Source organism: Rosa chinensis, chromosome 4 (assembly GCF_002994745.2).
Source record: "Rosa chinensis cultivar Old Blush chromosome 4, RchiOBHm-V2, whole genome shotgun sequence".
Taxonomy (NCBI): Eukaryota; Viridiplantae; Streptophyta; class Magnoliopsida; order Rosales; family Rosaceae; genus Rosa; species Rosa chinensis.
Genome location: NC_037091.1, coordinates 25,278,214 through 25,300,413, shown reverse-complemented (window position 1 = coordinate 25,300,413; position 22,200 = coordinate 25,278,214). Strand labels below are relative to the sequence as shown.

At 37.3% G+C, this 22,200-nt stretch overlaps 3 protein-coding genes across 5 annotated transcripts; 1 reads left to right on the top strand and 2 right to left on the bottom strand.

Annotated features, from left to right (window-relative positions):
• Window positions 1-447: 447 nt before the first annotated feature.
• LOC112201045 (5'-nucleotidase domain-containing protein DDB_G0275467) lies at window positions 448-10,897 on the bottom strand. The gene is made up of 14 exons (XM_024342050.2): window positions 10,715-10,897; window positions 10,602-10,635; window positions 10,233-10,421; window positions 10,008-10,144; window positions 9,763-9,912; window positions 8,394-8,495; window positions 7,443-7,607; window positions 7,154-7,264; window positions 5,913-6,010; window positions 4,870-4,993; window positions 4,669-4,758; window positions 2,978-3,022; window positions 2,065-2,382; window positions 448-677 (listed from the first exon to the last, which is right to left on the bottom strand). The coding sequence occupies exons 1-14, from the start codon at window positions 10,760-10,762 to the stop codon at window positions 651-653; spliced, it is 1,638 nt and encodes a 545-aa protein (XP_024197818.1). The 5' UTR covers window positions 10,763-10,897; the 3' UTR covers window positions 448-650.
• A 930-nt stretch (window positions 10,898-11,827) lies between these two features.
• LOC112198193 (protein WHAT'S THIS FACTOR 9, mitochondrial) lies at window positions 11,828-17,580 on the top strand. Of its 3 annotated transcripts, XR_002935891.2 has the most exons (4): window positions 11,828-13,527; window positions 16,890-16,987; window positions 17,080-17,144; window positions 17,359-17,580. XR_002935891.2 is itself a non-coding variant. In XM_024339275.2 (2 exons), exon 1 carries the CDS (start codon window positions 11,876-11,878, stop codon window positions 13,487-13,489), a length of 1,614 nt encoding a protein of 537 aa, XP_024195043.1. In that variant the 5' UTR covers window positions 11,828-11,875; the 3' UTR covers window positions 13,490-13,527; window positions 16,890-17,580. The 3 variants fall into 3 exon arrangements, 1 of the variants encoding a protein (XP_024195043.1); XR_002935890.2 differs by having other exon boundaries at window positions 17,080-17,580; XM_024339275.2 differs by having other exon boundaries at window positions 16,890-17,580.
• Window positions 17,581-17,762: 182 nt separating this feature from the next.
• LOC112198195 (5'-deoxynucleotidase HDDC2) lies at window positions 17,763-20,612 on the bottom strand. The gene is made up of 8 exons (XM_024339276.2): window positions 20,154-20,612; window positions 19,945-20,069; window positions 19,826-19,863; window positions 19,435-19,545; window positions 19,255-19,334; window positions 18,681-18,717; window positions 18,437-18,478; window positions 17,763-18,147 (listed from the first exon to the last, which is right to left on the bottom strand). Exons 1-8 carry the CDS (start codon window positions 20,472-20,474, stop codon window positions 18,077-18,079), a joined length of 825 nt encoding a protein of 274 aa, XP_024195044.2. The 5' UTR covers window positions 20,475-20,612; the 3' UTR covers window positions 17,763-18,076.
• Window positions 20,613-22,200: the final 1,588 nt, after the last annotated feature.

Genomic DNA, 22,200 nt, shown 5'->3' with positions numbered 1-22,200 from the left:
ACAAGGAAAGTTTGTGTAAGGGAGAACAAAAATAAGACACTGGGGTGTATGAGAAGTATTTTCTCGAATTTGGGGTGTATGAGCATTAACCCTTATGTTTTCCTATACAACTCTGATTCTATGCTTGTAATCCTCTATATAAAGAGATCACTATTATCAATAATATCACAACTCAATTCTCTCCCAATTTCAATTTTCCTAAAATACATTAAGTATTAGAGAAGACCTTATTAAAGTCTTCATGGACAAGGGAGAATTAAAAAAAAAAAAAACTTATTGAGGTAAGTGAGATAAATGACCCAGAATTGGGGTAAATTGACAAAAACCTATTTATTTTTTATTTTCTTCAAATAATTTTTTTTTTCAAATAAAAGATTTCTTTTTTATTCTTTATTCTTTTATTTTATTTTCAGTGACTAATTTATTGAATTATATGAGTCAAAAGAATGGAATTTGCATTTTGGCTTCAATATGAAGAACTTGCAGCTTAAGTTCTTGTGCATATTCTTACAAAGAATGGTACAGAAATTGTGTCCGAACTCTCATACTTGAGCATACCCATCATACCGCGATGAACACAAAGCACCTATCTGCATGATACCTCATTCCTGAGTCCTGACCATGTCGTAAGATGGACAGATTGGACACAATTAAGTCTTGAACAAGCTGGATGAAACCTGAAAGAAGCATGCTCTTGGAAACGTCAGAATGGACAGATTATCTATACATGTTATGATATCTAACAGCTCAGCTGAAAATGGCTCTAGTCTACAGCTAGTGAGAGCTTGCACACATCAAAAGCCTAACATCCACTGTATACATCAAGATTGAGCATACATTTTAAGGGTTGGTAAGGAATCAGGAAAAACAAAAAAACAAATAGATATAATTGACATGGAGATAACAACATCAAAATCTATGACAAATCAATCTGCAGTAGAAAAGGAGTTCCAAACACATTATTCAATGCCTCGAGAAGCATATGTAATTTTTTTTAATAAAGAAATTAATGAAAACGCCATGGAAACCTGATCAGAATGAATGAGCAAGTGATGGGGTTAAACCAACAATTAGACTTCATAACATCAATTTTCCAATCCTGGCCGAATACTCGAGCATAAGAAAATTTGGTATTATATCACTGATAGATATGGAAATGCATGGACAGATCTCTTATGACTTAAGTTCAGGAATAAATTATACAATTATATTTTCTGTCAGTAAAGTTTATTATGAAGTTGGACTATCAGCCTACTAATTTCAATCTCCCCTCCCCAGAGTTAATAACTTCAATAATCAGCCTAGTGTAAGGTAACAGAAAAAGTTTTATAGCAGAGTAACAACGATTATGCAGGAATGGGCTCCAAAGCTGGAGCTTCCAAAAGCACTTCCAGTGCAGGCACATTGTAAGATTAGAAATCTCCAACAAAAGTTTGGAAATGAAAACAGAAATAAAGAGAAAATATATGAATAACAGAAAATGAGCAAATACACAACCTGATGGTGGAAATAAAATTTGAAATACATACAATTGTGAACGAACAAAAAAGAGCTGAGTTTCACGGAAGTTCAGTAAGATTATGTCATGCAAAGAGATTGTCATCCCTGGTATATTATGAATGTAAGCTAAAGGTCAACAAAGAAGTAAAAAGATCGCATACAACCCATCAATCATGAAAAAAGAATAGCCAAACTTTCCACAGCTATAGATCCTAACACAAGGGACAAACATCATAGATATATATTGCATGGGAAAGCAAATGTAAAGAACTGCTACAGTTTATGAGAAAGTAAATATCTAGACTTGCATAGTGTCTTCTTAGTTTACTACATTTTAAAGACTTCAGAATAATACAGAATTATTGGGTCGTGACCTATTTTCTTTTCTCGTAAATATTTAGTCACATAACTAAACACAGACCTTAAAAGAGCAACAACTTCCAACTTTTTTCCTAAAACTAGCTCTACTTAAATTTACCAGAGGCATACCAGAGAAGAGCACGTTTAAATAAGAGATATGATAGTCATATCAAGGGATTATTAAAAGATATAAGTCAGACGAACCTTCACATGATGTGGCATAATCTTAATATCGAAGGGTGCATGAAGCCATGCTTCAGGTGGATAGAGCAAAAAATTCTCTGGCTTACTGGTATAGACATCTGCATATTGATGAATATGATACGCAAAAGCAGATTCTTGACCTTTATCCGTAAGGAAGGTGGCTCCGAAAGAGCTATTGAACATTCTCTTCATCTTGTAGCTTGCCTTACGCCTGCACTCATTTAGCTCGTCCAACAGTAGCTTGGCCTCACTTTTCTGACTATTAGCTACCGTTGCATGCAGTCTACCAAGCAATTCTTGAAATATATGAAATTTCGCCTGTCCAGAAAGAAGTTTCAGAGGCAAACTTAAAAAAGATAAGAAAATTAACTACTTTGAACAGAAGAAATTCTCCATGCACATCGAGGATTTTGGCCATTATGCAACGTCAGTTCATCCTATCTACCTGAATCGACGTTGTACCCAACAGTTAACTACTATTGCAATGTTGATTCCAATACCAGAATTTCTAATTTCCTGTAGTTTCTCTACATTCTATTCTCTTTGCTCTACATCAATGAGAACAGAAGCTCATCAACTATTTAGATAAATTGCTTTGTCAAATAATTTTAACAGATCTCATGGGTGCACTGAATGAAAGAGAGATGGTCAAAAGTGAGTTGAAAACTCAATTGTCATAAAAAATTAAAATTTTTAACTAAAGACCAGGAAAGAGTACTCTAAAGATGATAAAATAATGTTTATGTAATTACTAGATGTTGCTCGTATTCAATCTATAGTAGTTGTACACCAACTTCAAGAAGAAACAGAAATATTCCCAACCCACAAAAAACAAAAAAAATACAATAAAATAAAATAAAATATGAGAAGGCCACCCAGTAAATTAAAATGAGAACATTTTCGAAAAATATACCTGCTCCACGCGGTAAGCATCCTCATTTTGTATACGTATTTCATCCTACAAAATTAATGGAGCATTTCAATAATGTGAATTCATAATAAATAAATAAATAAGACTTAATCTGAAATGTTCATAAAAGCCAAACAGCATATCTCATAAACTACCAGATCTGACCATTGATTATCCAAAGCTAAGAGTTGATAAATCTCCAAAATGGTGTTTTCTTTTGACCAGTGATTATCCAATTATTTGGAAAGGATTAGTAGTAACCCAGGTTGCTCTCACCTTAATGAGAAGACTAAATTATACTAGCTGATATCAAGGCAAACCCACAAATAAATGTAAAATAGTATGACACAAATGACTTCATCAGCTGTGGGTAGAGCTCCAACTCGACATCAAAGTTGGGGAAGAAAGAAGAGGGAGGGGCCCACAAAATCAGGTACAAATGATGTAAAAATATAATACAAACAACAGAAAGACTACAACTTCTAGTTGTAATGCAAAAGAGTCACATAAAATGGTAGATCTTTTGAAGTAAAGGCTAAAAATGCAAATATAACCTTCTGTCAGAAGACCACTGATGTAGGATAACCTAGGGGTTTATGTGTTTATGGTCTGAGAAGGTGGGGGTTTAGGGTTATGCTCTGTGGGGGAATGGGTCTTCTGATTTAAGAGCTGGAATTGAAGGGAAAGGAAGAAATTAGATAAACCTAGAATCACACCAAAAGGGTTCTTGGCATCCAACCAAGATGTCTTGGAGTCACACCAAGACTTCTCATGAATCACTCGAGAGGATATTGTTTGCAACAAAACACAATCAATCTCATTCGCTTTGATTCCAGACCAAAGATTAAATGAGCCTCATAAATTACCTCTAGAAACCCTAAAAGACTAATTATTAATGACTGACAGCTAATGGCTTAGGAAAACAAAACATAAGACCCAGAAAAACAAAAACAAAAACAAAAAACAAAAATAAAAAAACAACTGTCAAAAACAGAAGAAAACCCAAGAGAACTCTGGAAGGAACAGAAGACTCTTCATTTTCCATCAACCACCAAAGAGAACAAAAGGACGATGACGTCAACATTCATGAACTGAAGACACACACACACACACCCCTTCTGCTTAAGCTATGATATGCTTTCTGCGTAAATATTGCTAGGCTTAACAAAATAAACTTTCTGCCTAAGCTAGGGTATACTCAACTTCTTCTTTAGAAAGTTTATATAAACCATCCAGTCCTCATGAGTCCTCTCTGGGTCGGCCTGGTCTGATCAAACTCAACTTAATCACACGGAATAAGAGTTATCACCCAAAATTCTCAAAAATAAATAAAGTTATTACCCAAAGAAACAAACTTTCAGCCATGCAGATTGGACATATCAGGGGCTCGGTTAATATACCAATTGCAGAGTGAGGACTCAAATTATGATTCTCAACACCTACAGTGTAATAGACCAAAAGCAGGAGTTGGGAGAACCAGAAAGATGCAACAATTATAGCTTTTGAAGACCTTTATCAACTCTGCAGGATCAACAGTTAGATCCTTTTCAGTAGCATAAGACGACAAAGAGCTCTGCTCCTATTTCTAAGAGCACCATTCCTTTTACCTATTAGACTGTAAAATTATGCAGATTGTAAACCACAATTCTGAATATATAACACAACATTCAGAAGAATTATGGAAAAAGTCATACTTCTAGTTCATGGATTATAGCAGCAGTGCGCCAACCAGCTTTTGATGGTCCCCTTAGGTCGCTAAAGAGGTGATCACCAAAGTATATCACCTACCAAATGGGTGTAGGGAAAGGATTAGTTTTAATTAATCAAAGAGAATAACAATACAGAGGCATATGAGAAGTTTGAAAAAAAAATAAAATCAAATGATACTTTAATACCTCTGGTCCCTTCCACTTAGTAATTTGAAGGAATGATTTCAGGCATCCGTGGTAATAAATTTTATTAGGAAGAAACGCATCCACCTTCATGAAAGCTAAATTATCCTTCTCTGCATCATAACAACTGCAGAAAACAAGTTTCACAAAACACCAAAGAAGCTACAATGTTAGCTTTTCTTACAGAAATGAAGAATAAAACTGAACTGAGAAGAGGATACCAAAGTACACAAAACAAGAGGTTCGAAGAAACTATTGGTAAATATTTACCAGTTTTTAGGTGTATAACATAAATGGTACAGGCATTCACCGTTTGACACTCAACTTCTATACAAGGAACCAACAGTCAAAACCAAAGTTTTAAATAGCCAAGGCATTTTTTTCTCACATTGCACCTCATAGTCTTGAAGCCCTGACGCATAAGCTCTCTCGAGTGCAAATGGGAGTGCTTTAGAGTTGGGTGTTATTGGTTAAAGTGAAAGACTTGGGCATATTTGGCTGAGAAAGCAAAACAACGTAGGTTGCAACTTTTTCAAAACCCACTCCAAGAGCTGTCGCTTTTGGTTTTTTTTTTTTTAATAATAAAAAAGAAAAAGAAAGGCCAGATCATGATGTCATGATGTCATCTCTGCATACGCTTGGATGAGTTTTCCACCACCTCAACAAGGGCATGCTTCACTGGAGAAGCATGTGCCTACTGTGCCTTTTGCAAAACAGACTGATGCCCTGAGGCCATTTTCTTCCACCTCTATGGGTTAGGCATTTGAAATACTGGTCAAACCCTCAGTCCAACAGTTGAAACATAACCTCAATTCTTATTGTTTAAAGGAATAATGTGTATCCGGATTCCACCTCACCTCAGTGTTTATGTGAATTCCAAATGCAACTACAAATTTTTTTGTTAGAAAGCCGAAAAGAAAACTGAGCACAACCACAGTGTTTTTTTTTTTTTTTTGTTGAGAAGTATACAAAATAAAGCACCTTGTCTGATGTCTATCTCACATGTAACTATTTATGAAACAGAAAACAAAATCGAAGATACACACCGGAATGGATGCTCAGATGTGTAGAAATCTGGCTTATTGGCTTTGGCAATCACAACGTCAAAAAGTTCCCTCCAAGAGTCATTACAACCCAAAGAATCCTAACAAAAAGTCACATTATACTTCAACCAATTTCACAAAATCCCAAACGAGAAATATAAGAAATTAATCTATGGCTATGCACAGACACATTCACATTCACATGAATAACAAACAAACCAAACCTTTCTTAAGCAAGCATCAACTTTATTTTTTTTATATTTTTTTTTCAGACCATACAGAACCCCCTCCTATTTAGCTCGAAATGGCTGGCAGTTGTGAGACGAAAGCCATGAATTTGTGGGATCCTTCCCTAGTGCAACAACTAAAACCCTTTCGAGCCAAACCAAACCGATTCTGGTTGTGCCCTTCTTTTCTCAAAAATGGTGGCCATCTTCTTCAAAGTTGGCCTTCTGTGGCTAGCACGGTAGCACCACATATAAAAACTAGCAAGTCTCATATACAGCTTCAACACTTTACTTATAATCAAGTGTTACAAAGGCTACAATAGGATCTAATTTCACACGCGACACGATAGATACTAATTTATAAATCAACCACATACACCTCGGTACTGCAGCTATGTCGGTAACAATTTCAGTGATGAGACAAAAATACAGTATATCTAAACTCTTAAGACATAGATGGATTTGAAGATTAGAGTGCATGAGTATAACTCAAAAGTTGGCTTGGAAAAATTGAATTGTACAGAGTTGTGATGACGTGTGAGACTGACATTCTATACATGCATGTTGATCCCCCAATGTGATTGTAAACCAGGACGCTCAATAGCCCAAACTCCGAGAATCCTAAATATTAACCACAAACATCTGGAATTACTAACTCCCTCCCCTCCTCAAATACGAACAAAAGCATACATAGTCAGGTAAACCCCTAAATCAGAAAGATGATGCATGCCCATACAAGCAGATCATCCCTAACAAGACAAGATTATAAACAGGTTGGATTAGTGGAGTCAATGGACTCAACTAATCCACGGGTAGGGTTAGGTACTAGTATTTAACATTAGACAGAATGAGACTGCTCAAAAACGACCCCTAGCATGAATTGCCACCCCTATACACTATCAACACTTTATATTCCTCTATTATTGAAAGGCTGCATATTTAGAAGATAGTGATTCCTCACAACAGAATAGCATGCTAAAACTGGTAGAGGTAGAATTTCCAGTTATTTGACTTTACCTCCAACAAAAAACGCATTCCTCCATCCACAAAGTAATATGGAGAGTTAGTCAGCAAGAAAAGTTTCTTTCCTTTTTCCTTGAGCATCTTCAGAAAGTGTAACAGCTGGCCCTATATTGACCGAGATAAGAAAAAGCAACAGGATATATAATAAGCTCAAAGCCCCAAAGTAGACAATTGGATTAGATGCTAGGGTGATTTTATTCTCAATAAAGCAGTCATCAACATCAGCATGATTGTAACATATCATCTTGCTACATAACATACTTACAGATGTTGTAGGACTTACATTTTTAACAAGATATTTACGGGGATCAGAAAGAATTCCTCTATGAACAAGTCCAGTACGGTGAACATGCTGAATCGCACGATTTACATCTTGATAGATGTAACAAGCATCAAATTCCAGCTTAGCATCCACAAAATATTGTACAATGTCTGCAATCAGGCATGCCTATAAAGTACAATTTAGACAAAACATAATTGAGTTAAACCAAAGTGAACTTATTCCTATAACGTAGGAGATGACTGATAGCAGTTCACCTGTGCATTGATAGCAGGTCACATGTACATTTTTTTTTTCTTTTTTTTTTAAGGGAGCTGAAAGTAAAGAGTATTTCTTTCTTCACTGGCCTGTTACCCTATTAATTTAGCACGATCTTCTTTGGAAGCTAATGCATTTTTTCTTGTGTGGAAAAAGTAATTTGCACATGGAGGGGTTCGAGGGAAGAGCAGTACCGTTATTAACTTAATATGTGAGGGCTGTTGTGTGGATGCTATAAATGGAAAGAAACAAAATGATCTGTGAAGACTAAAGGGCGGAGTGAGGGAGCATTGGTACATTAGAGGTGCAGTTTCTGGTAACATAGATAAAAATAACATCATTTGTTATTCTTAGGTTGCAACAGGTGATACTTAAATTTACATTTGGGATCACTCAGATGTTATTCTATTTCAAATGGAAAGGCTTAGGATTCTGTATCTACTCCAGTAGACAGCTCCTCTACTATGATTGCAGTACAACCTTTCTGGTCTAATTTGTATTTCTTAACAACAAAATTAAAAACTTGCCCAATGGCTGAAAGATTGTGTAAACAGGTCCATACTAAAATTTCTTATCATATGTATATTGTTCTAATGCAGAAATGTTGAGATCACCACCTTAGAGACATGAAATGAACCCCACCCCTTCCCTTGGACCTTGTTGGGAGAAATGTGGTAATTAAATAGAATAGCTAACCTCGCTAAAGCAGAAGAAATCCATCAACCCAACAAGGCTTCCTGCTTGATCACGACCGATACGCCTTGTGCCATATATCTCATCTATTTCCTTCCTACTAAGCTGCATGAGATTTCAGAGAGAGAGAAAGAGGATGGTAAGAAACAAATTTGTGCGCCAAAATCTTATTGAAAAACTTTAATTGACAAAGAAATGCAACAAAATTTTGAAATGCAAAGAAGAAAAAATCAAGAGCAAGATTATATACAAACAATATTGAAATTACAATAGAAGTGAGTGAATAGATATTGTTGAAACAAAAAAACAAAAAACAAAAAAACAGCAAGGGGTGACCTTTTCCTTTAAGCATCATCCACAAGAATTATTAGAACTCTGAACAATCCTTAAAAGCAATGAGGTTAAATCCAGATGATAAGCAATTAGATTCGCAGGATTTCATACAAGGTTGGGTTCTGGCAGCTAGTAACCATGGGCCAGTGAGTTATTGTGCAAAGAAAAAAAAATGGTCAGCTGTTTCATAGTGAGTCACATTACAAATTCATTTGTACATGCACCTTTATTCCTACATTTGATTAAAAAGAGCTACAAGTCAATTTTTTTATTTTTTTTTATATACAGTAAGGCCAACGTCCAGAGAGAAAACTAAAATAATGAATCCCTTTACTTAAATTTCTTGGAATTATGAATCTCCTGGCATAGGGTATCCATGCCATTCATTCTTTCTACTAAGTTAATACAAAACTACTAAGTACTATGAGAATTGAAATACACTATGGCCTAAAGCTGTTAAAGCAAGTGATCTAAAGGCCAGAGTTCCCAGTCCCCTGTAGCCTTAGTACTACTGCCCTGTCTCCACGCCCCACAAATCCTTTTGGTTCTTTTGGCAAAATATGTGAAATACATATTCTGCAGTGACAACTGTTCTTACTTTCATAGGCATGGTCTTTTATGTAAGAAAAAATTAAACAAATTGCTTACTGTTAAAATCGAACACAAGTTATATGAATGGACTTGTATCTTCTATGTAAATAAGTTTAAAACTCATGTCTAGACCTTCTAATTTTTCAGTTGCCAAATTGAAAACATCAATCATTTATAAGTTCTATCCGTCATTCCCGAAGACAGAATAACCATTATTATGAGGTGGATCCCTTAAGCCATACATTTCAGATTAACTGCAAAACACTATAGTTACTTTCCTCAAAATTTGCTGTCTTGTTTTCCTGGGAACCCATCAAGCACCTACCTTAGAAGCATTATCTATAGCCTAGGGCCCTAGTAAAAAAATAAAGAAAATATCTCCATATAAACTTCCAGTTCTGGAAAACATTATACAGTACTAAAAGCAAAATAATTAATTTTGAAGTACCTTTCGACGACCATAGTAGCATCCATCTGGCTCAATTGACCCAAAAAAGTCCAGCTTCAAGAGACACCCTTTCAATTTGTCATAGCACAGTCCTCTAATGGGAAAAGTAGGATCGTACTTAAATTCCATGCAAACCTCAGGATACCGGAACTGAAACAATCACAAACAAACATCTCTAGTTAAACAAGAGCAAAGCATCAGCACCACAAAGTTTATCAGTATTGCTTCAATGGATCTAAACTGACCTCATTGACCATATGCTCCTTAGCAAGATCATATATCAAGTTCTGTAAATATGCCGAGTAATGCACCAGCGTGTAGTCATAGTCAAATCCATAAACTTGAATACTGTCCAACCTCAGGTTTTTATTTACATATATCCCTAATTTGGATGTACGATATTGATCAATAACAGAACTGACATGAGCAATCGAGCTCAACTGAGAAACAGGAATGACGGACTGACAAACCTTCCGGATTCATCTTCGGCACTTCTCTAAGTGCCTGTGGAATCCTGAGGAAACTCTGCTTTGCGGCATCAAATTCACGCCGAATCTTTGCTATCTCATCACCAGCAGTCACAGAATCAGCAGCCTCTCCATTCTCAAATTTCAACGCGGTTGGCTCGGGTGTAGCAATGGCTCCATAACTCCGAAAACCTAAATTTAAGTGAATTGAACAGCTCCATTCATTCGTAATCATCAACAGACAATCACATTTACAGTAAACGTTACAAATCATAGTGCAACTCATTTTCTACAGGCCTTTAGATGAGTAAAAGATTCAGGCATTGTTGAACAAATTCATATCGAAATTCAACAGAGAGAGAGGAAGTGAACCTTGTAGAGCTCCAGATGAGTAAAAGCTCGTCCTCTGCAACAAAGCACAAACAGATGAGATTAGAAGCTTCACACAGAGAGATATCGAGAGAGAGAGAGAGAGAGAGAGAGACGTTGATGGAAGAGCAGAGAGGAGGAAGCAGCCTGCGAAACAAGGCCATGGGAGGGGAAGGGGTTTTAGGTTTGCATTCGGAGGTGGGGATTTAAGAGTGGAATGAGAGAAGCTCAACTTGTTTAGTGGTGTATGGGAAAATCAAGCACCTCCATTTTGACATTCAGCTCGTGATGCAGCTCAACTTGCTTAGGAGAACAAGACATGGAGGAAAATTATTCATTTTCGTCAAAAAGTTTTATCTTTTTGGTTACATTTTCGTGAAAAAAATAAAAATAAAAAAAATTTCTCGTATTCTATTCGGTCAAATGTTGACTATTCCGCTAAAGTCTATAAATAATGGGAGTGAAATGAGTTCTTCAATTCATTTTGTTGCCTGATATCCATCACTGACAATCATTTAGTTATGTCGTCTTCTTCTGTTTTGCTCTAACCGATTGTAGAGTAGATCAAACAAACAATTATTCCACTTGGTTCCTCGATGCAATTACTTCATCATCTTAGGATTTGAAACTAGATTCCCTAATAAAACTCCAATTACATGCCTATATCATTAGAAAATAGTTTGTCACATGCATCCTAGCGATCATTTTAATGAATTTCTATGCAGTGAGACCATCACACCCACCTCCATGCCTATCTCTGTTCAACATAAGGGATGTTACCTAGAACGGTGAGATAAACATCCAACGATTGTTGTGGACTACTTTTAAGTGATCATATCTAAGTCTTTTTATATTGTTGGCTTACAAACCATCCAACATTTTCACTTTTCTAATTGTTATGGAGCAAAATAGGAAGAAAAATTTGAAAGATAAAAGGTAAATTTTTATATTGTTGGCTTACAAACCATCCAATATTTTCACTTTCTAACTTTTATGGAGAGGCAAAATAGGAGGAAAAATTTGAAAGATAAAAGGTAAAAGGTGAAAAGTATGTACGAAATTAAGAGTTTTTTGACAAAAAGAAAATGAAAATTAAGAGGTGTAAATGTGTAATCAGAAAATTTAAATTGAATACAAAAAAAAAAAAAAAAAAGCCGAGCGAAGTCATGGCTCAAGAGTCTGGACTGAGTCGAGTCGACTCCAAACTAAAACCCTACTAAAAACCCTCACCACATTTTTCCACAGGGAGACTCTGCAAAAACAAAGAGCAGGAACCAATGTCTCCCTTTCACTTCACCTTCCGCTCCGTCCTAAACCCCCACCACCACCACCACCACCACCGCCACGTCAGCCGCAGGACCTTCGTGGACACCACCATAAACTGGGTCCGCGACCGCGGCCTCGACCACGTGGTCGAGCGGGAGAGAAACCTCCGGCCAATCATCAACATCAAGAACCTCATCAAATCAGAGCCCTCCAAATCCCTCCCCATTTCCCTCCTCACCAAATCCCGCGACTCCCTCATGATCCCCACGCGCCCCGTCGAGTTTGTCCGCCAATACCCCTCCATTTTCGAGGAGTTCCTCCCCGCCGGCATCGCCGCCGTCCAGCCCCACGTCCGCCTCACCCCGCAAGTCCTCGACATCGACGCCAACGAGCAGTTGATGTATCAGAGCGTGACCTACACGCACCAAGCCGCCGATCGCCTCTTCAAGCTGCTAATGCTGGTGAGAAGCAATAAACTGCCGCTGAATGTCATCGAGCTTTTCAAATGGGATTTGGGGCTTCCTCAAGATTACGTGGACACCATTGTGCCGGAGTTTCCGGATTACTTTAAGATTGTAGTCGGGAAATATGGGCAGCCGGAGTTGGAGATGGTGTGTTGGAGTGATGAGCTGGCCACTTCGGTTATGGAGAAGAAAGCAAAACAGGGCTATGTCAAGGGAATGCCGCTTGCTTTTCCTATGCGGTTTTCGAGAGGCTTCGAGATGGATAAGAAGCTGAAGAAGTGGATTGATGAGTGGCAGAAGTTGCCGTATGTGTCTCCTTATGAGAATGCAGCTCATCTGTCGTCTCAGAGTGACGAGTCGGATAAGTGGGCCGTTGCGGTTTTGCATGAGCTTCTGCATATTTTGGTTCCGAAGAAGACAGACAGGGAGAATGTTTTGGCTCTGGGAGAGTATTTGGGGATTAGATCGAGGTTTAAGCGGGCATTGCTTCACCATCCGGGAATATTGTATGTGTCGAGCAAGATTAGGACTTATACAGTTGTGTTGAGAGAAGGGTATAAGAGGGGTGCCATTATCGAAAATCATCCGCTGATGGACATAAGAAACCAGTATATTCACCTCATGAATGCTGTGAAGGAAGATGGTAAAACGATAAGTTCCAAGGAGAAGAAGAAGAAGAAGGGAATTGAAGATTCTAAAGGAGAGGATGTAGAAGAGGAAGACGATGACAATGAGGAAGAGCTGGAAGGGGAGTTGTGTGATTCGTCTGATGCTGAAGTGGAGCATGACAATGTTGACAGTGAAGACGATGAAGAAGAAGATGAAGACGATGATGAAGAAGAGGGTGTGACAAGCATTCGAATGAATGATGCTAATACTAGAGGAAGAAGAGCTAGGAAATCTAATTTTGATGTCATGACGCCTTCCAGAAATGCTGGAAGAGGAAGTTCAGGTCAAAGAAGAGCTTGGAAATCTGATAATACTGGGAGAAGGAGGTCCGGTGGACAATACCCTCTTAGGAGAGGGGATGAAGTCTCAGCAGAAACTTCTAGAAGAACACAAGCTGATGTTAGGCATAATGTCCACCAAAATTCAAGAGAAAGATCAGATCGCTCCAGAAGCAGGGGGAGTTATTCACCAGACAAGAAGAATTATGTTTAGTGAAAGTCGGCTAGTTTTCTGCAACAACATTCCGATAGGTTTGTTCTATGTTCTAGATACTACCTTGTTATGAGCTTGGAAATATATTTGCCTGCTTAACAATTGTGATTGACAATGGCTGTGACTTATATGTTCATTCATACAATTAAAACCATCAATAAATAAAAACTTTATATTAATGGCATGAGAAAGCTTTTGCCTGTTTGAGTTTAGGAGACCCCCAACTCTGTTTCCCTAGGGAGCATATAGTAACATAAATTGGTAAAACATCCACTTCTTCTTCCATACAGAATTACCCTTCTTTCACCATTGATGCAAGCTGCATGGAAGGCGTAGAATAGAATGAGGAGAAATAAGTATAGCTGAGAGTATAATGGCCTATGGCCTATGAAATTGTAGTCAAATATAAACAGTTGGTAGAGAACACAATTAGGCAATAGAAAGAAGCTGTAAGAATCATTCGTACATCATAGCATTCAGCAGTCTTGCAGTGTTCCTATTGTTAGTTAGGAATCTCAGCAATAGGACACTTCAGTATTGCTTAAGATGAAACTCTGGGTGTACAGCTCTCTGGGAGATTGCCATGCCTAAAATGATTAAGCTTTTTTTCACTGAAGTTTCCATTATAAATAAAGCATTTCCTTCTTGTTCCTAAATAATAAGAAAACAGACGAGCCAGAGGAACTAACCCCACGCAAAGAATTCACAAATCTCATTTCAGTGTTTCCCTTTTTGTTTCTTGATGGCCACAGGACAAAGATGTTCAATTGAAATCCCAAACGGTTTTTTAACACATTTGCCTGCTCAGGCATGGCATGCCCAGTCTTCCCACTACATAGCTCTAGTAATTTCACCTCTCCTTCCATGATAGAATGGGTTATGTGACTTTGTAGGTCTATGGTCTATAGGATCATCTAGAATGGATGTCTAACATTAGCTTAGATACAAACTTTTCCTGCTTGAGGTGCAATTTTTTCTTGGCCAGTTTTCACTATTTCCCTTCTGTAATATTATTGACACCCTATGTTGTGTTGGTTTTATAAGGAGATATGCATAGGACAAACTGTGTTTCCCCCTATTGAGGGAAACCTTAAGCTTTTTTCTCAAAGTACATGTAAAATAAACATTTCTAAATTAAAAATGGATAAAAATGTGAAAGAACTCCATTGAATGAAAGATTGGGCAAGGAAGAGACGGAGTTTTCAAAATAGGTTTGAAGGCATATGATCGCATGGAGTGTAGGTAGATGCAGAAAGGAATTCGGGAGGCCAGCAAAAAATTTGGTGCTTCACGTGCTTTGACATCAGGGAATCCACTTAACTTTTTCATCTACAGTGGTAGTAGATGTTTCAAGTAGATTAAAGGACATAGCAAAGGAGGCCTATTAGGTGGAGAGTTGTCAGTTGGCACAGAAGATGCCCTTTTGACTTAGCTAATGACACTAACACTATTTTTCTTCTCAGGGGATAAGCAGAAATAGAACATCCTTTAATTATTTTAGGGAATTTTAATTAACAAAGCCAAGTGTTTGCTTGTGAATTATGAATGGGGAAAGTGGAAGATCATCAGTCTCTGAAAAGATTCATGCAAAGGGTAGGTGGCTGTGGGTATCTTTGGTGTTTTTTTTTTTTTAATTGCTCAAGGATATGTTTTCAGTTTCTTTAGAAAGAAGGAATAGGAAATGTAACACAATTTCATAAACAGTATTTTCTTGATGCAACAATCTTCTTTGGAGGACAAAAAAAAAAACACAATGACCATAGATCCTGTTTTATGAAACTTGAATGTCTGAGATTTAAGAGGAGAGAAAGAATCATAAAGCAATTGTAGAGGATTCAGGTCCTTGTTTATGAGATGTATGACTTATGAGTTAAGGGTAAAAGGCTTCAAGTTTCTCGTTAGTAATGGAGGTTAACACTTAACGGGTTATTACATAGAAGATATCCTGTTTGGTAAATAAGAAGATATCTGCTTTTCTTATGAAATCACTGATCCTGACAGCAATTTGGTTAAGCATCTGAAAGGTCATCTTTCATTTCCTCTTCTAATGATCAGAGGCGAAATATCCTTCTGGTTTTGAACATATCACATATACATATACATATACATACATATATATATATAGGGGCGGGTTCTGAAGCGGACGTCCGCACTTGGCTAAAGTGCGGACGGCGACGCAGCGGCGGCGTTCCAGGCTGCGACGGCGGCTCGGGGCTTGGCGGACGGAGGCCGGAGGCTTGGCGGACGGTTCTGGGCAGCGTTCGAGGTCGGAGGAGGTCGGAGTTGCAGGTTTCTGGGCAGCGAGCTCACCTGCAACTGCAGGTTTCTGGGCAAGCCTGCAACCACGTCGCCGGCGACTCCACCGACTGCAGACCCATCCGTCTGACCCGTGGCGTCCGTCCGGCAAGCTCCGCTGCTCCGTCGCACCCCGAACCGAGCTGCAGCAGCGCCGTCCGCACTTTAACGAAAGTGCGGACGTCCTCTTTAGAACGCGTCCGTATATATATATATATATATATATATATATATATATATATATATATATTTTCTTTCCCATACCTTCATCCTTTTAGGTTTCCTCATCATCTCTGTTTCTGGTCCAGTCTTGTTTAGGTTTTTGCATCTTGTTTCTTTTCCTCTTAACTCTTGTTGGTGCAGCTCTTTATAGCTATAGCATGGCCCAGGTAACATTAATTTGGGTTTTGTTTCTGATCATTATCCATAACCGGCTTTCTCTTTATTTTCCAGGGTTGAATTTTTATCTCATTTATTCTCAGTTCACTCTTCTGAAATGTCAAAGAAAATCATCTCAGCTTTCAAAACAAGTATTTATTTTAGGTTCTTCGAGATTTTTTTTATATTGTTTATTCTTGTACTTTGAGTTTTCTTGATTTTTTTTTTTTGTTTAATTTTCTGATTATTGGTGTGTTTAATGGGTAGTTCTCTTCCAATTAATCATAATACAGACTTCGCTGGTTAGAGAAAGAAGAGTATTATGGCCCAGTTGTTTTGTTTTCAGCATTGTACATATTAGAATCTTGTCCACGTTATAGAATACCCTTTGATAAAATCCTCTGTCGCCACCTTACAAGTAGTCCACATTTATTATCTTCTTTGAAAATTTTTGACGAACAACTACTATGTCTTTCTAGAACTACATCATTTCACATAGGCTGTTCATATGAATTGTTGTTTTGTACACGTTTTGTTTTTTCGTTCTAGGCATTTCTGTTTTCTTTTACCTTTTGCATGACTATAATTTATTCTTTTAATCTTTCCTTCTTGTGTTTTGGTACATAGATTCATGGCTTGGACTTTTTCGTTGAATAAAAACTGAAACTGGACCTGATTTTCCTCCTTTATCTGCTAATTACCTGATATGCTTATGGCATTATTTCAGTTGGCATGATGTGTCCGAGAAGAAAACCTGCATCCCCCAAATGTGACGAAGAAGACTACTGGAGGATCTGTGAGCTTGCCAAAACTTCATCTCCAATGGTAGTGAGAACAGACTGTGATATGAGTTGTAGGGGCTTCACTGTTTAATCTGATCATTCTTACTGGTATGAGTTTTTTTGTTTGTTTGTTAGGAAAGTGTATATGATCCATCTTTCTGATAATGTAAGTGAAAAGATGAGCGAGACCAGTACACAAGGTATGATACCAAAACCTGTGAAAAAGTAATATGGCTGCTAGGTTACTGAGAGCATCAATTTGGAGTCTTGGACATTCAGATGTGCACATGTTACTTTTATCAACTTTTTGTTGTTATACACCTCCAAACATCAGAAAATTCATCTAGAATCCTTACTGAAGTTTCACTCTAATTCTTGTATCTTGTCTTTGCTGCACACTATGATTCATTGCAGGTTTACGACATAACGTGCATTGATCACTGTATTATATTTGTTAAATACACTGAAGTCCATCTACCACAGTAATGCTGATTTGACCATCTTATGGTATTTCCTTTGAATACCTGCTGCCTGCTGGCCCCCAATTTTCTCATCCTTTTTCTGCCGTGCTGGTGATTGTGCATCTGCAGGCCGTTTTGTGCATCTGCAGGCCGTTTTGTGCAATCGGGGTTGTTTTTTTCATGAGAGAACTCTCTCTCGCTGATTCCAGTTGCTTACTAGTGTTGTCTAATAAATGCAAGTGAATAAAAACAAACAGTTTGTATGTGCACGGAGCGTCAGTGTATCATCTCTTTTCTTTAACCAAAAGCAAGACTTGGAGAAAATGAAAACAAATACTTCTTTAATCAAATTGCTTATATGAGACCTTAAATCCTGAGTTATACTAATTGAAAATATTACTGGGACATAGCATTCTAAAGCTTCCTAAAAGCTATTCCTTTTCTCACCTGCCAAATACAACTTGAACCAAACCCAATTATAAACTGGCAAAATACAAGCTTAAAAATATGAAGTTTTGTATCGAAATAAAGTTGAACTACAAGCTAACAACAAATCATGCTGTTCTTGCTTAGAACTGCTGGTGCTGTAGTCTTGTGCACTATTTCATCTCGACATCGTTAAGGTTTGAGTAGGTTAAATTGTTGAACCCTAAGGAAAACTTTGATAGAAATTAGCCTTGTTTTTTTCTTCTGGATACTATCTCTGCTGCCCAAGCTTTGCCTACATCAGTCTGGAACTTCCCTGCGAAAAAGTTTGAAATTACAGAGAATATAATAAGCCTCTCATAAAGTAACTCACAAATACAAATGCATAATGCCACAAAATAATTGACTGACGCTCCTAAGACTTCATTCACATTTGGGGGCATGAATTATTAATGAACCTACAAATGCATCTCCCATCTAATGGAAGCGAGTGGATATTGATGCAGATGTAATCAAAATATCAGGTTCAAAATATTAGTGAAAAATGAGTAAAAGAAAAACTTGGATATGGATGCAAATCAAATCAAAGACAGAAATGTATATACCAGCAGTTGACTGGAAAAACTCATCCAAGTCCTTTCCTTGACCTGCATAAAAAGAATAGAAAAAGATTTTAGCCAGACACGGGAATCTTTCATAAGCGCACACTATAGGTGCAAACTTTATATTCTTTGAAAGTGTAATTATAAATAATTGCCAAAAAGGATAAGTAATTATAGTTAATATTGTGTTTGAAAAAGTAACAGCATGTTTGATACTGTAATACCAAAATGATAAGAACAGCCTCACCATTCTCATATTCCAAGGCTTGAAGTATCATCTCCACCTGCATGTAAGAAACAATTATAAAAGTAAGCTATATGTTCAACTACCAAGGAGAAAATTTTTAGTACCAACTCTAGCAAATCGATTACTACCAACATGAAGTTATGAACAACATTTTAAGTGCCTGCAACTTCTCAGTCAGCTTCTTTATCCTATTATCTCTTTTTACTCAAGTTATGTGTTACCTTACAGATATTGTCTGTATGACATCCCATAAATAACAGTATTTGAAGTCCATTGACCCTCACAAAACCTACATTATTCTTAATTTTTAATATTTAACTTTAAAAAGTGTTCGTCAATTTTCATTCAGATTATCAAAAAACAATGAAGGAAAAAAAAAAACCTAAACCTGGCCAATAAACACTGTAGCATTTGAAGTGATTAGCCATTATTGTACATATATGTCTTCCAACACCACGTACACAAAAATCATCAGCTGGCAGCCTATACATAATTTTCACCATATATGACTGAACTAATCGTAGGAAGTGCTGAAGTTCACTCATTTAGCAGGAAATATGAACGGACAACATACCTTGTCAAAGTCCTTGACAATTTGAGCTTCTGGGGAGGAATTCCCCTCATACTCCATCCACAATTCACCTATTTCCTTAGCTGAAATTTGAAACATAAACAACTAAAATATGAGAAACAGTTCCCACTTTCAGGTCTAATAATATCAAATGTACAAATCTGGGAGGTACTAATTTAATACCTATTGAGCCTCCACCAAGTAATTTGCACATGTGGTCCATTGCCTCTTGTTCTCTTCGGTTCTTCTCTGCCTTCGGTACCCCATCTGTGGGGGTTATATCCCCAACAATAGCTACCAAGAAATCATACATAACCACAATTTATAACTCGACAATCAACGAATGGAATTCATTTATTTTTCTACAAAAAGATAACCACTTAATATTTTCAAATTAAATTCCAGAATGTAAATAACTAGGATTTCAACCATCTAAAAGTAGAATCTTACAGTAGTAATTACCAATTTGTTAATATAAACATGCCATACTGTAAAAAGGAAAGTCCATTTCTAAACATGTCTATAATTTTCATTTCCTCATTTCAATTTCGAAAACAACAAATTAGAGACTCACCTTCAGCAATGTCATGAACAATGGCGATCTTTATGCACCTGAAATATCGTAAAAGCGAAACTTAGTAAAAACACTAGGGAGTTGTATAGAAGCAGAAAATGTGAATCTCAAAACTTAACTTGTCTCGATTGACACCAGGAATATCCGAAGCAATGAGAGCCATTAAACCCATGCGGTACATATGGTCAGCCACAGACTCTGGATCCTTCACATCTCTCTTAACCCATCCAGCTCTCTTCGTCGTCTTTACAATCACAATCACAACAGACACACATTCAAATCCAAAACACATTCGCGAGGAAAAGTGTGAAAATTCAAAATTGATTACCTTAAGGCGGTGGCAGAGGGAGAGAAAATCAATGGCAGACGAGGCGGGAGGAGAGGAAGAGGTTGGGTCGGGGTGGATGGCGTCACCGCCGGTGTGGGATGACGGTGACGACGAAGCTTCGGTGGCCATACGGCGAACCCTATAAGAAGGAGAAGCAGAGGTGAGTGTGGGCTTCAAGGATGTGAGGGGAGCGGAGTAGAGAGAGGGTGTTAGGAGGAGCGATTTACAGAGGAACGCTCGACTCATTTTTTTTCCTTTCTTTTTTCGATTTCCTTCCTTTTTGCTTTCCTTTAATTTTCGGCCAAATTTTGTTGGGTCCATAGAATCCAACACATTTGGTTATCTCATTAGAGCAAGTCCACCCGTTGAGCTTGACCGATCAAAACTATTCACTGTTTTTTTACCTTGTATTTTCACTATTGAGGTTAGCTGGTCAGACACTGTTCACACTATTTCCACCATTACGGATGAGAATCTTTCTTTATCAAAGTTCTATAAGAGTTTTTACAGTGATCAATGTGATACTTTAGATTTAGAATCTGCCATTGTGATACTTTTGTCTATTTTATATCAATGTTTTATTAAATGTGAGGTCATGTTTTTTTTAGATAGAAAATGACTCGGGGTGTGTTTGGATGTGCTATAATTTTAAGAAATACTGACGAAAGATGAACGAAAGTATCACGTTGAGCTGATTTTACAAGTTTTGGTATAATATTATTTTTTTTTAATTATCAGGTATTATTTTTACAAGTGCTAAAGAATTTGATGAAAAACTATCTCAAAGGTAAAATCACTTTCGCTTCCCAACTACCATTGAAATAGATACAATGAACAAATTGCAAGCCCCGTCTACAAAATAAGTTGCTTGACTTCTAGGTACCTAAAGGGCGATTCTTGCATGTCTCAGTTTAAATTGGAGTAGTGTTAAAGTCACCTCTTTGACAAATAAATCGTCACTTAATAACAATATTATAGTTGATTGACAAATAGAGTGGGTGAGTTCAGAATTCCAAAGTTCAAGTTTTCTTTCGACTTTGAAGCTTCCGATGCTCTTAAGAATTTTGGACTTCTGGGAGGTTTGATAGAAGAGGTGAAATCACTCGTGGGTAAGCCACTATTAATTTATTCCCAAATAAAGTCGTCATTGAAGTTAATGAAGAAGGCATTGAAGTTGCAGCTATTACTTTCGGAACTGTCAGTATATACCTTGGTCTTTGACTTCATGGATCACATGCGTGTTGTTGGCGACTTTGATTCATGGCCATGGACTCCAACCCTATCCTCCTTTACAGGGGGAAAAATGGTTGTATTGATTTTATTTAGACAAGAGGCATAGTGGGAAAATTAAAGAGGTGTACATAACATATTGGTTACTTGTAAAAGTAAGTTGGAATTCTATTAAGTGGAGAGGTCCAAATGTCAATTTTAGAGGTATGAATAGAAACTCTCAATTTTTTTCCCTTACGCATATGATTGCAATCGTAAATGAGAGCATTCGTAATTAGTATTACATTTACGGTTGTCTTCATGGCTGCAATCATTGACTCACTTGTAACTGCAATCATTGCTGCACTTATGGCAAAATTTACCACCGTATTTACGGTTGCCATCACTACCACATTCATATTTGTCATAACTGTAGGCCCAAATTTGTTGACCACCCCCATAATACCTCTAAATTTCTCTTTGGACACTCCTAAGAAGAAATTTCTAAAATCAGAATTCCTTCTCTGGATACCCAGCTTCTTTTTTGGACACCCACTCTAGAAGAATTCTCCAAAAAGAGTTCTGTAAACCCAAATCAAATCCAACCCTTTTAACTCTTCTCCAAAACCAAATCCAGTCTAACCCCAACTTGGGACCAAGCCCAATCTTTTTCAAGATGAATACTTTTAGACCCGAACCAACTATAGCTGTCATGTCCTGAATTTCGAATAAAGAATTTCAAATCTGAAACGCGATTACTTAACAAGCCCAAGAAAAACACTTGGAAAATTTTTCATTTAAACTAAGTAACAAAACAAACCAAGGTTACAAATGTCAA

Coding starts and splice junctions, on each gene's coding strand:
- LOC112201045 (XM_024342050.2), bottom strand. CDS start 10,762: ATGGCCTTGTTTCGCAGGCTGCTTCCTCCTCTCTGCTCTTCCATCAAC. Junction 8,496..9,762: donor GCTACTATGGTCGTCGAAAG/GTACTTCAAAAT, acceptor AATCTCATGCAG/CTTAGTAGGAAGGAAATAGA. Junction 7,608..8,393: donor ATTTCTTCTGCTTTAGCGAG/GTTAGCTATTCT, acceptor TGTACTTTATAG/GCATGCCTGATTGCAGACAT.
- LOC112198193 (XM_024339275.2), top strand. CDS start 11,876: ATGTCTCCCTTTCACTTCACCTTCCGCTCCGTCCTAAACCCCCACCAC.
- LOC112198195 (XM_024339276.2), bottom strand. CDS start 20,474: ATGGACCCAACAAAATTTGGCCGAAAATTAAAGGAAAGCAAAAAGGAA. Junction 19,335..19,434: donor ACTTGGTGGAGGCTCAATAG/GTATTAAATTAG, acceptor TTCAAATTTCAG/CTAAGGAAATAGGTGAATTG. Junction 18,148..18,436: donor GTTTTTCCAGTCAACTGCTG/GTATATACATTT, acceptor ACTTTTTCGCAG/GGAAGTTCCAGACTGATGTA.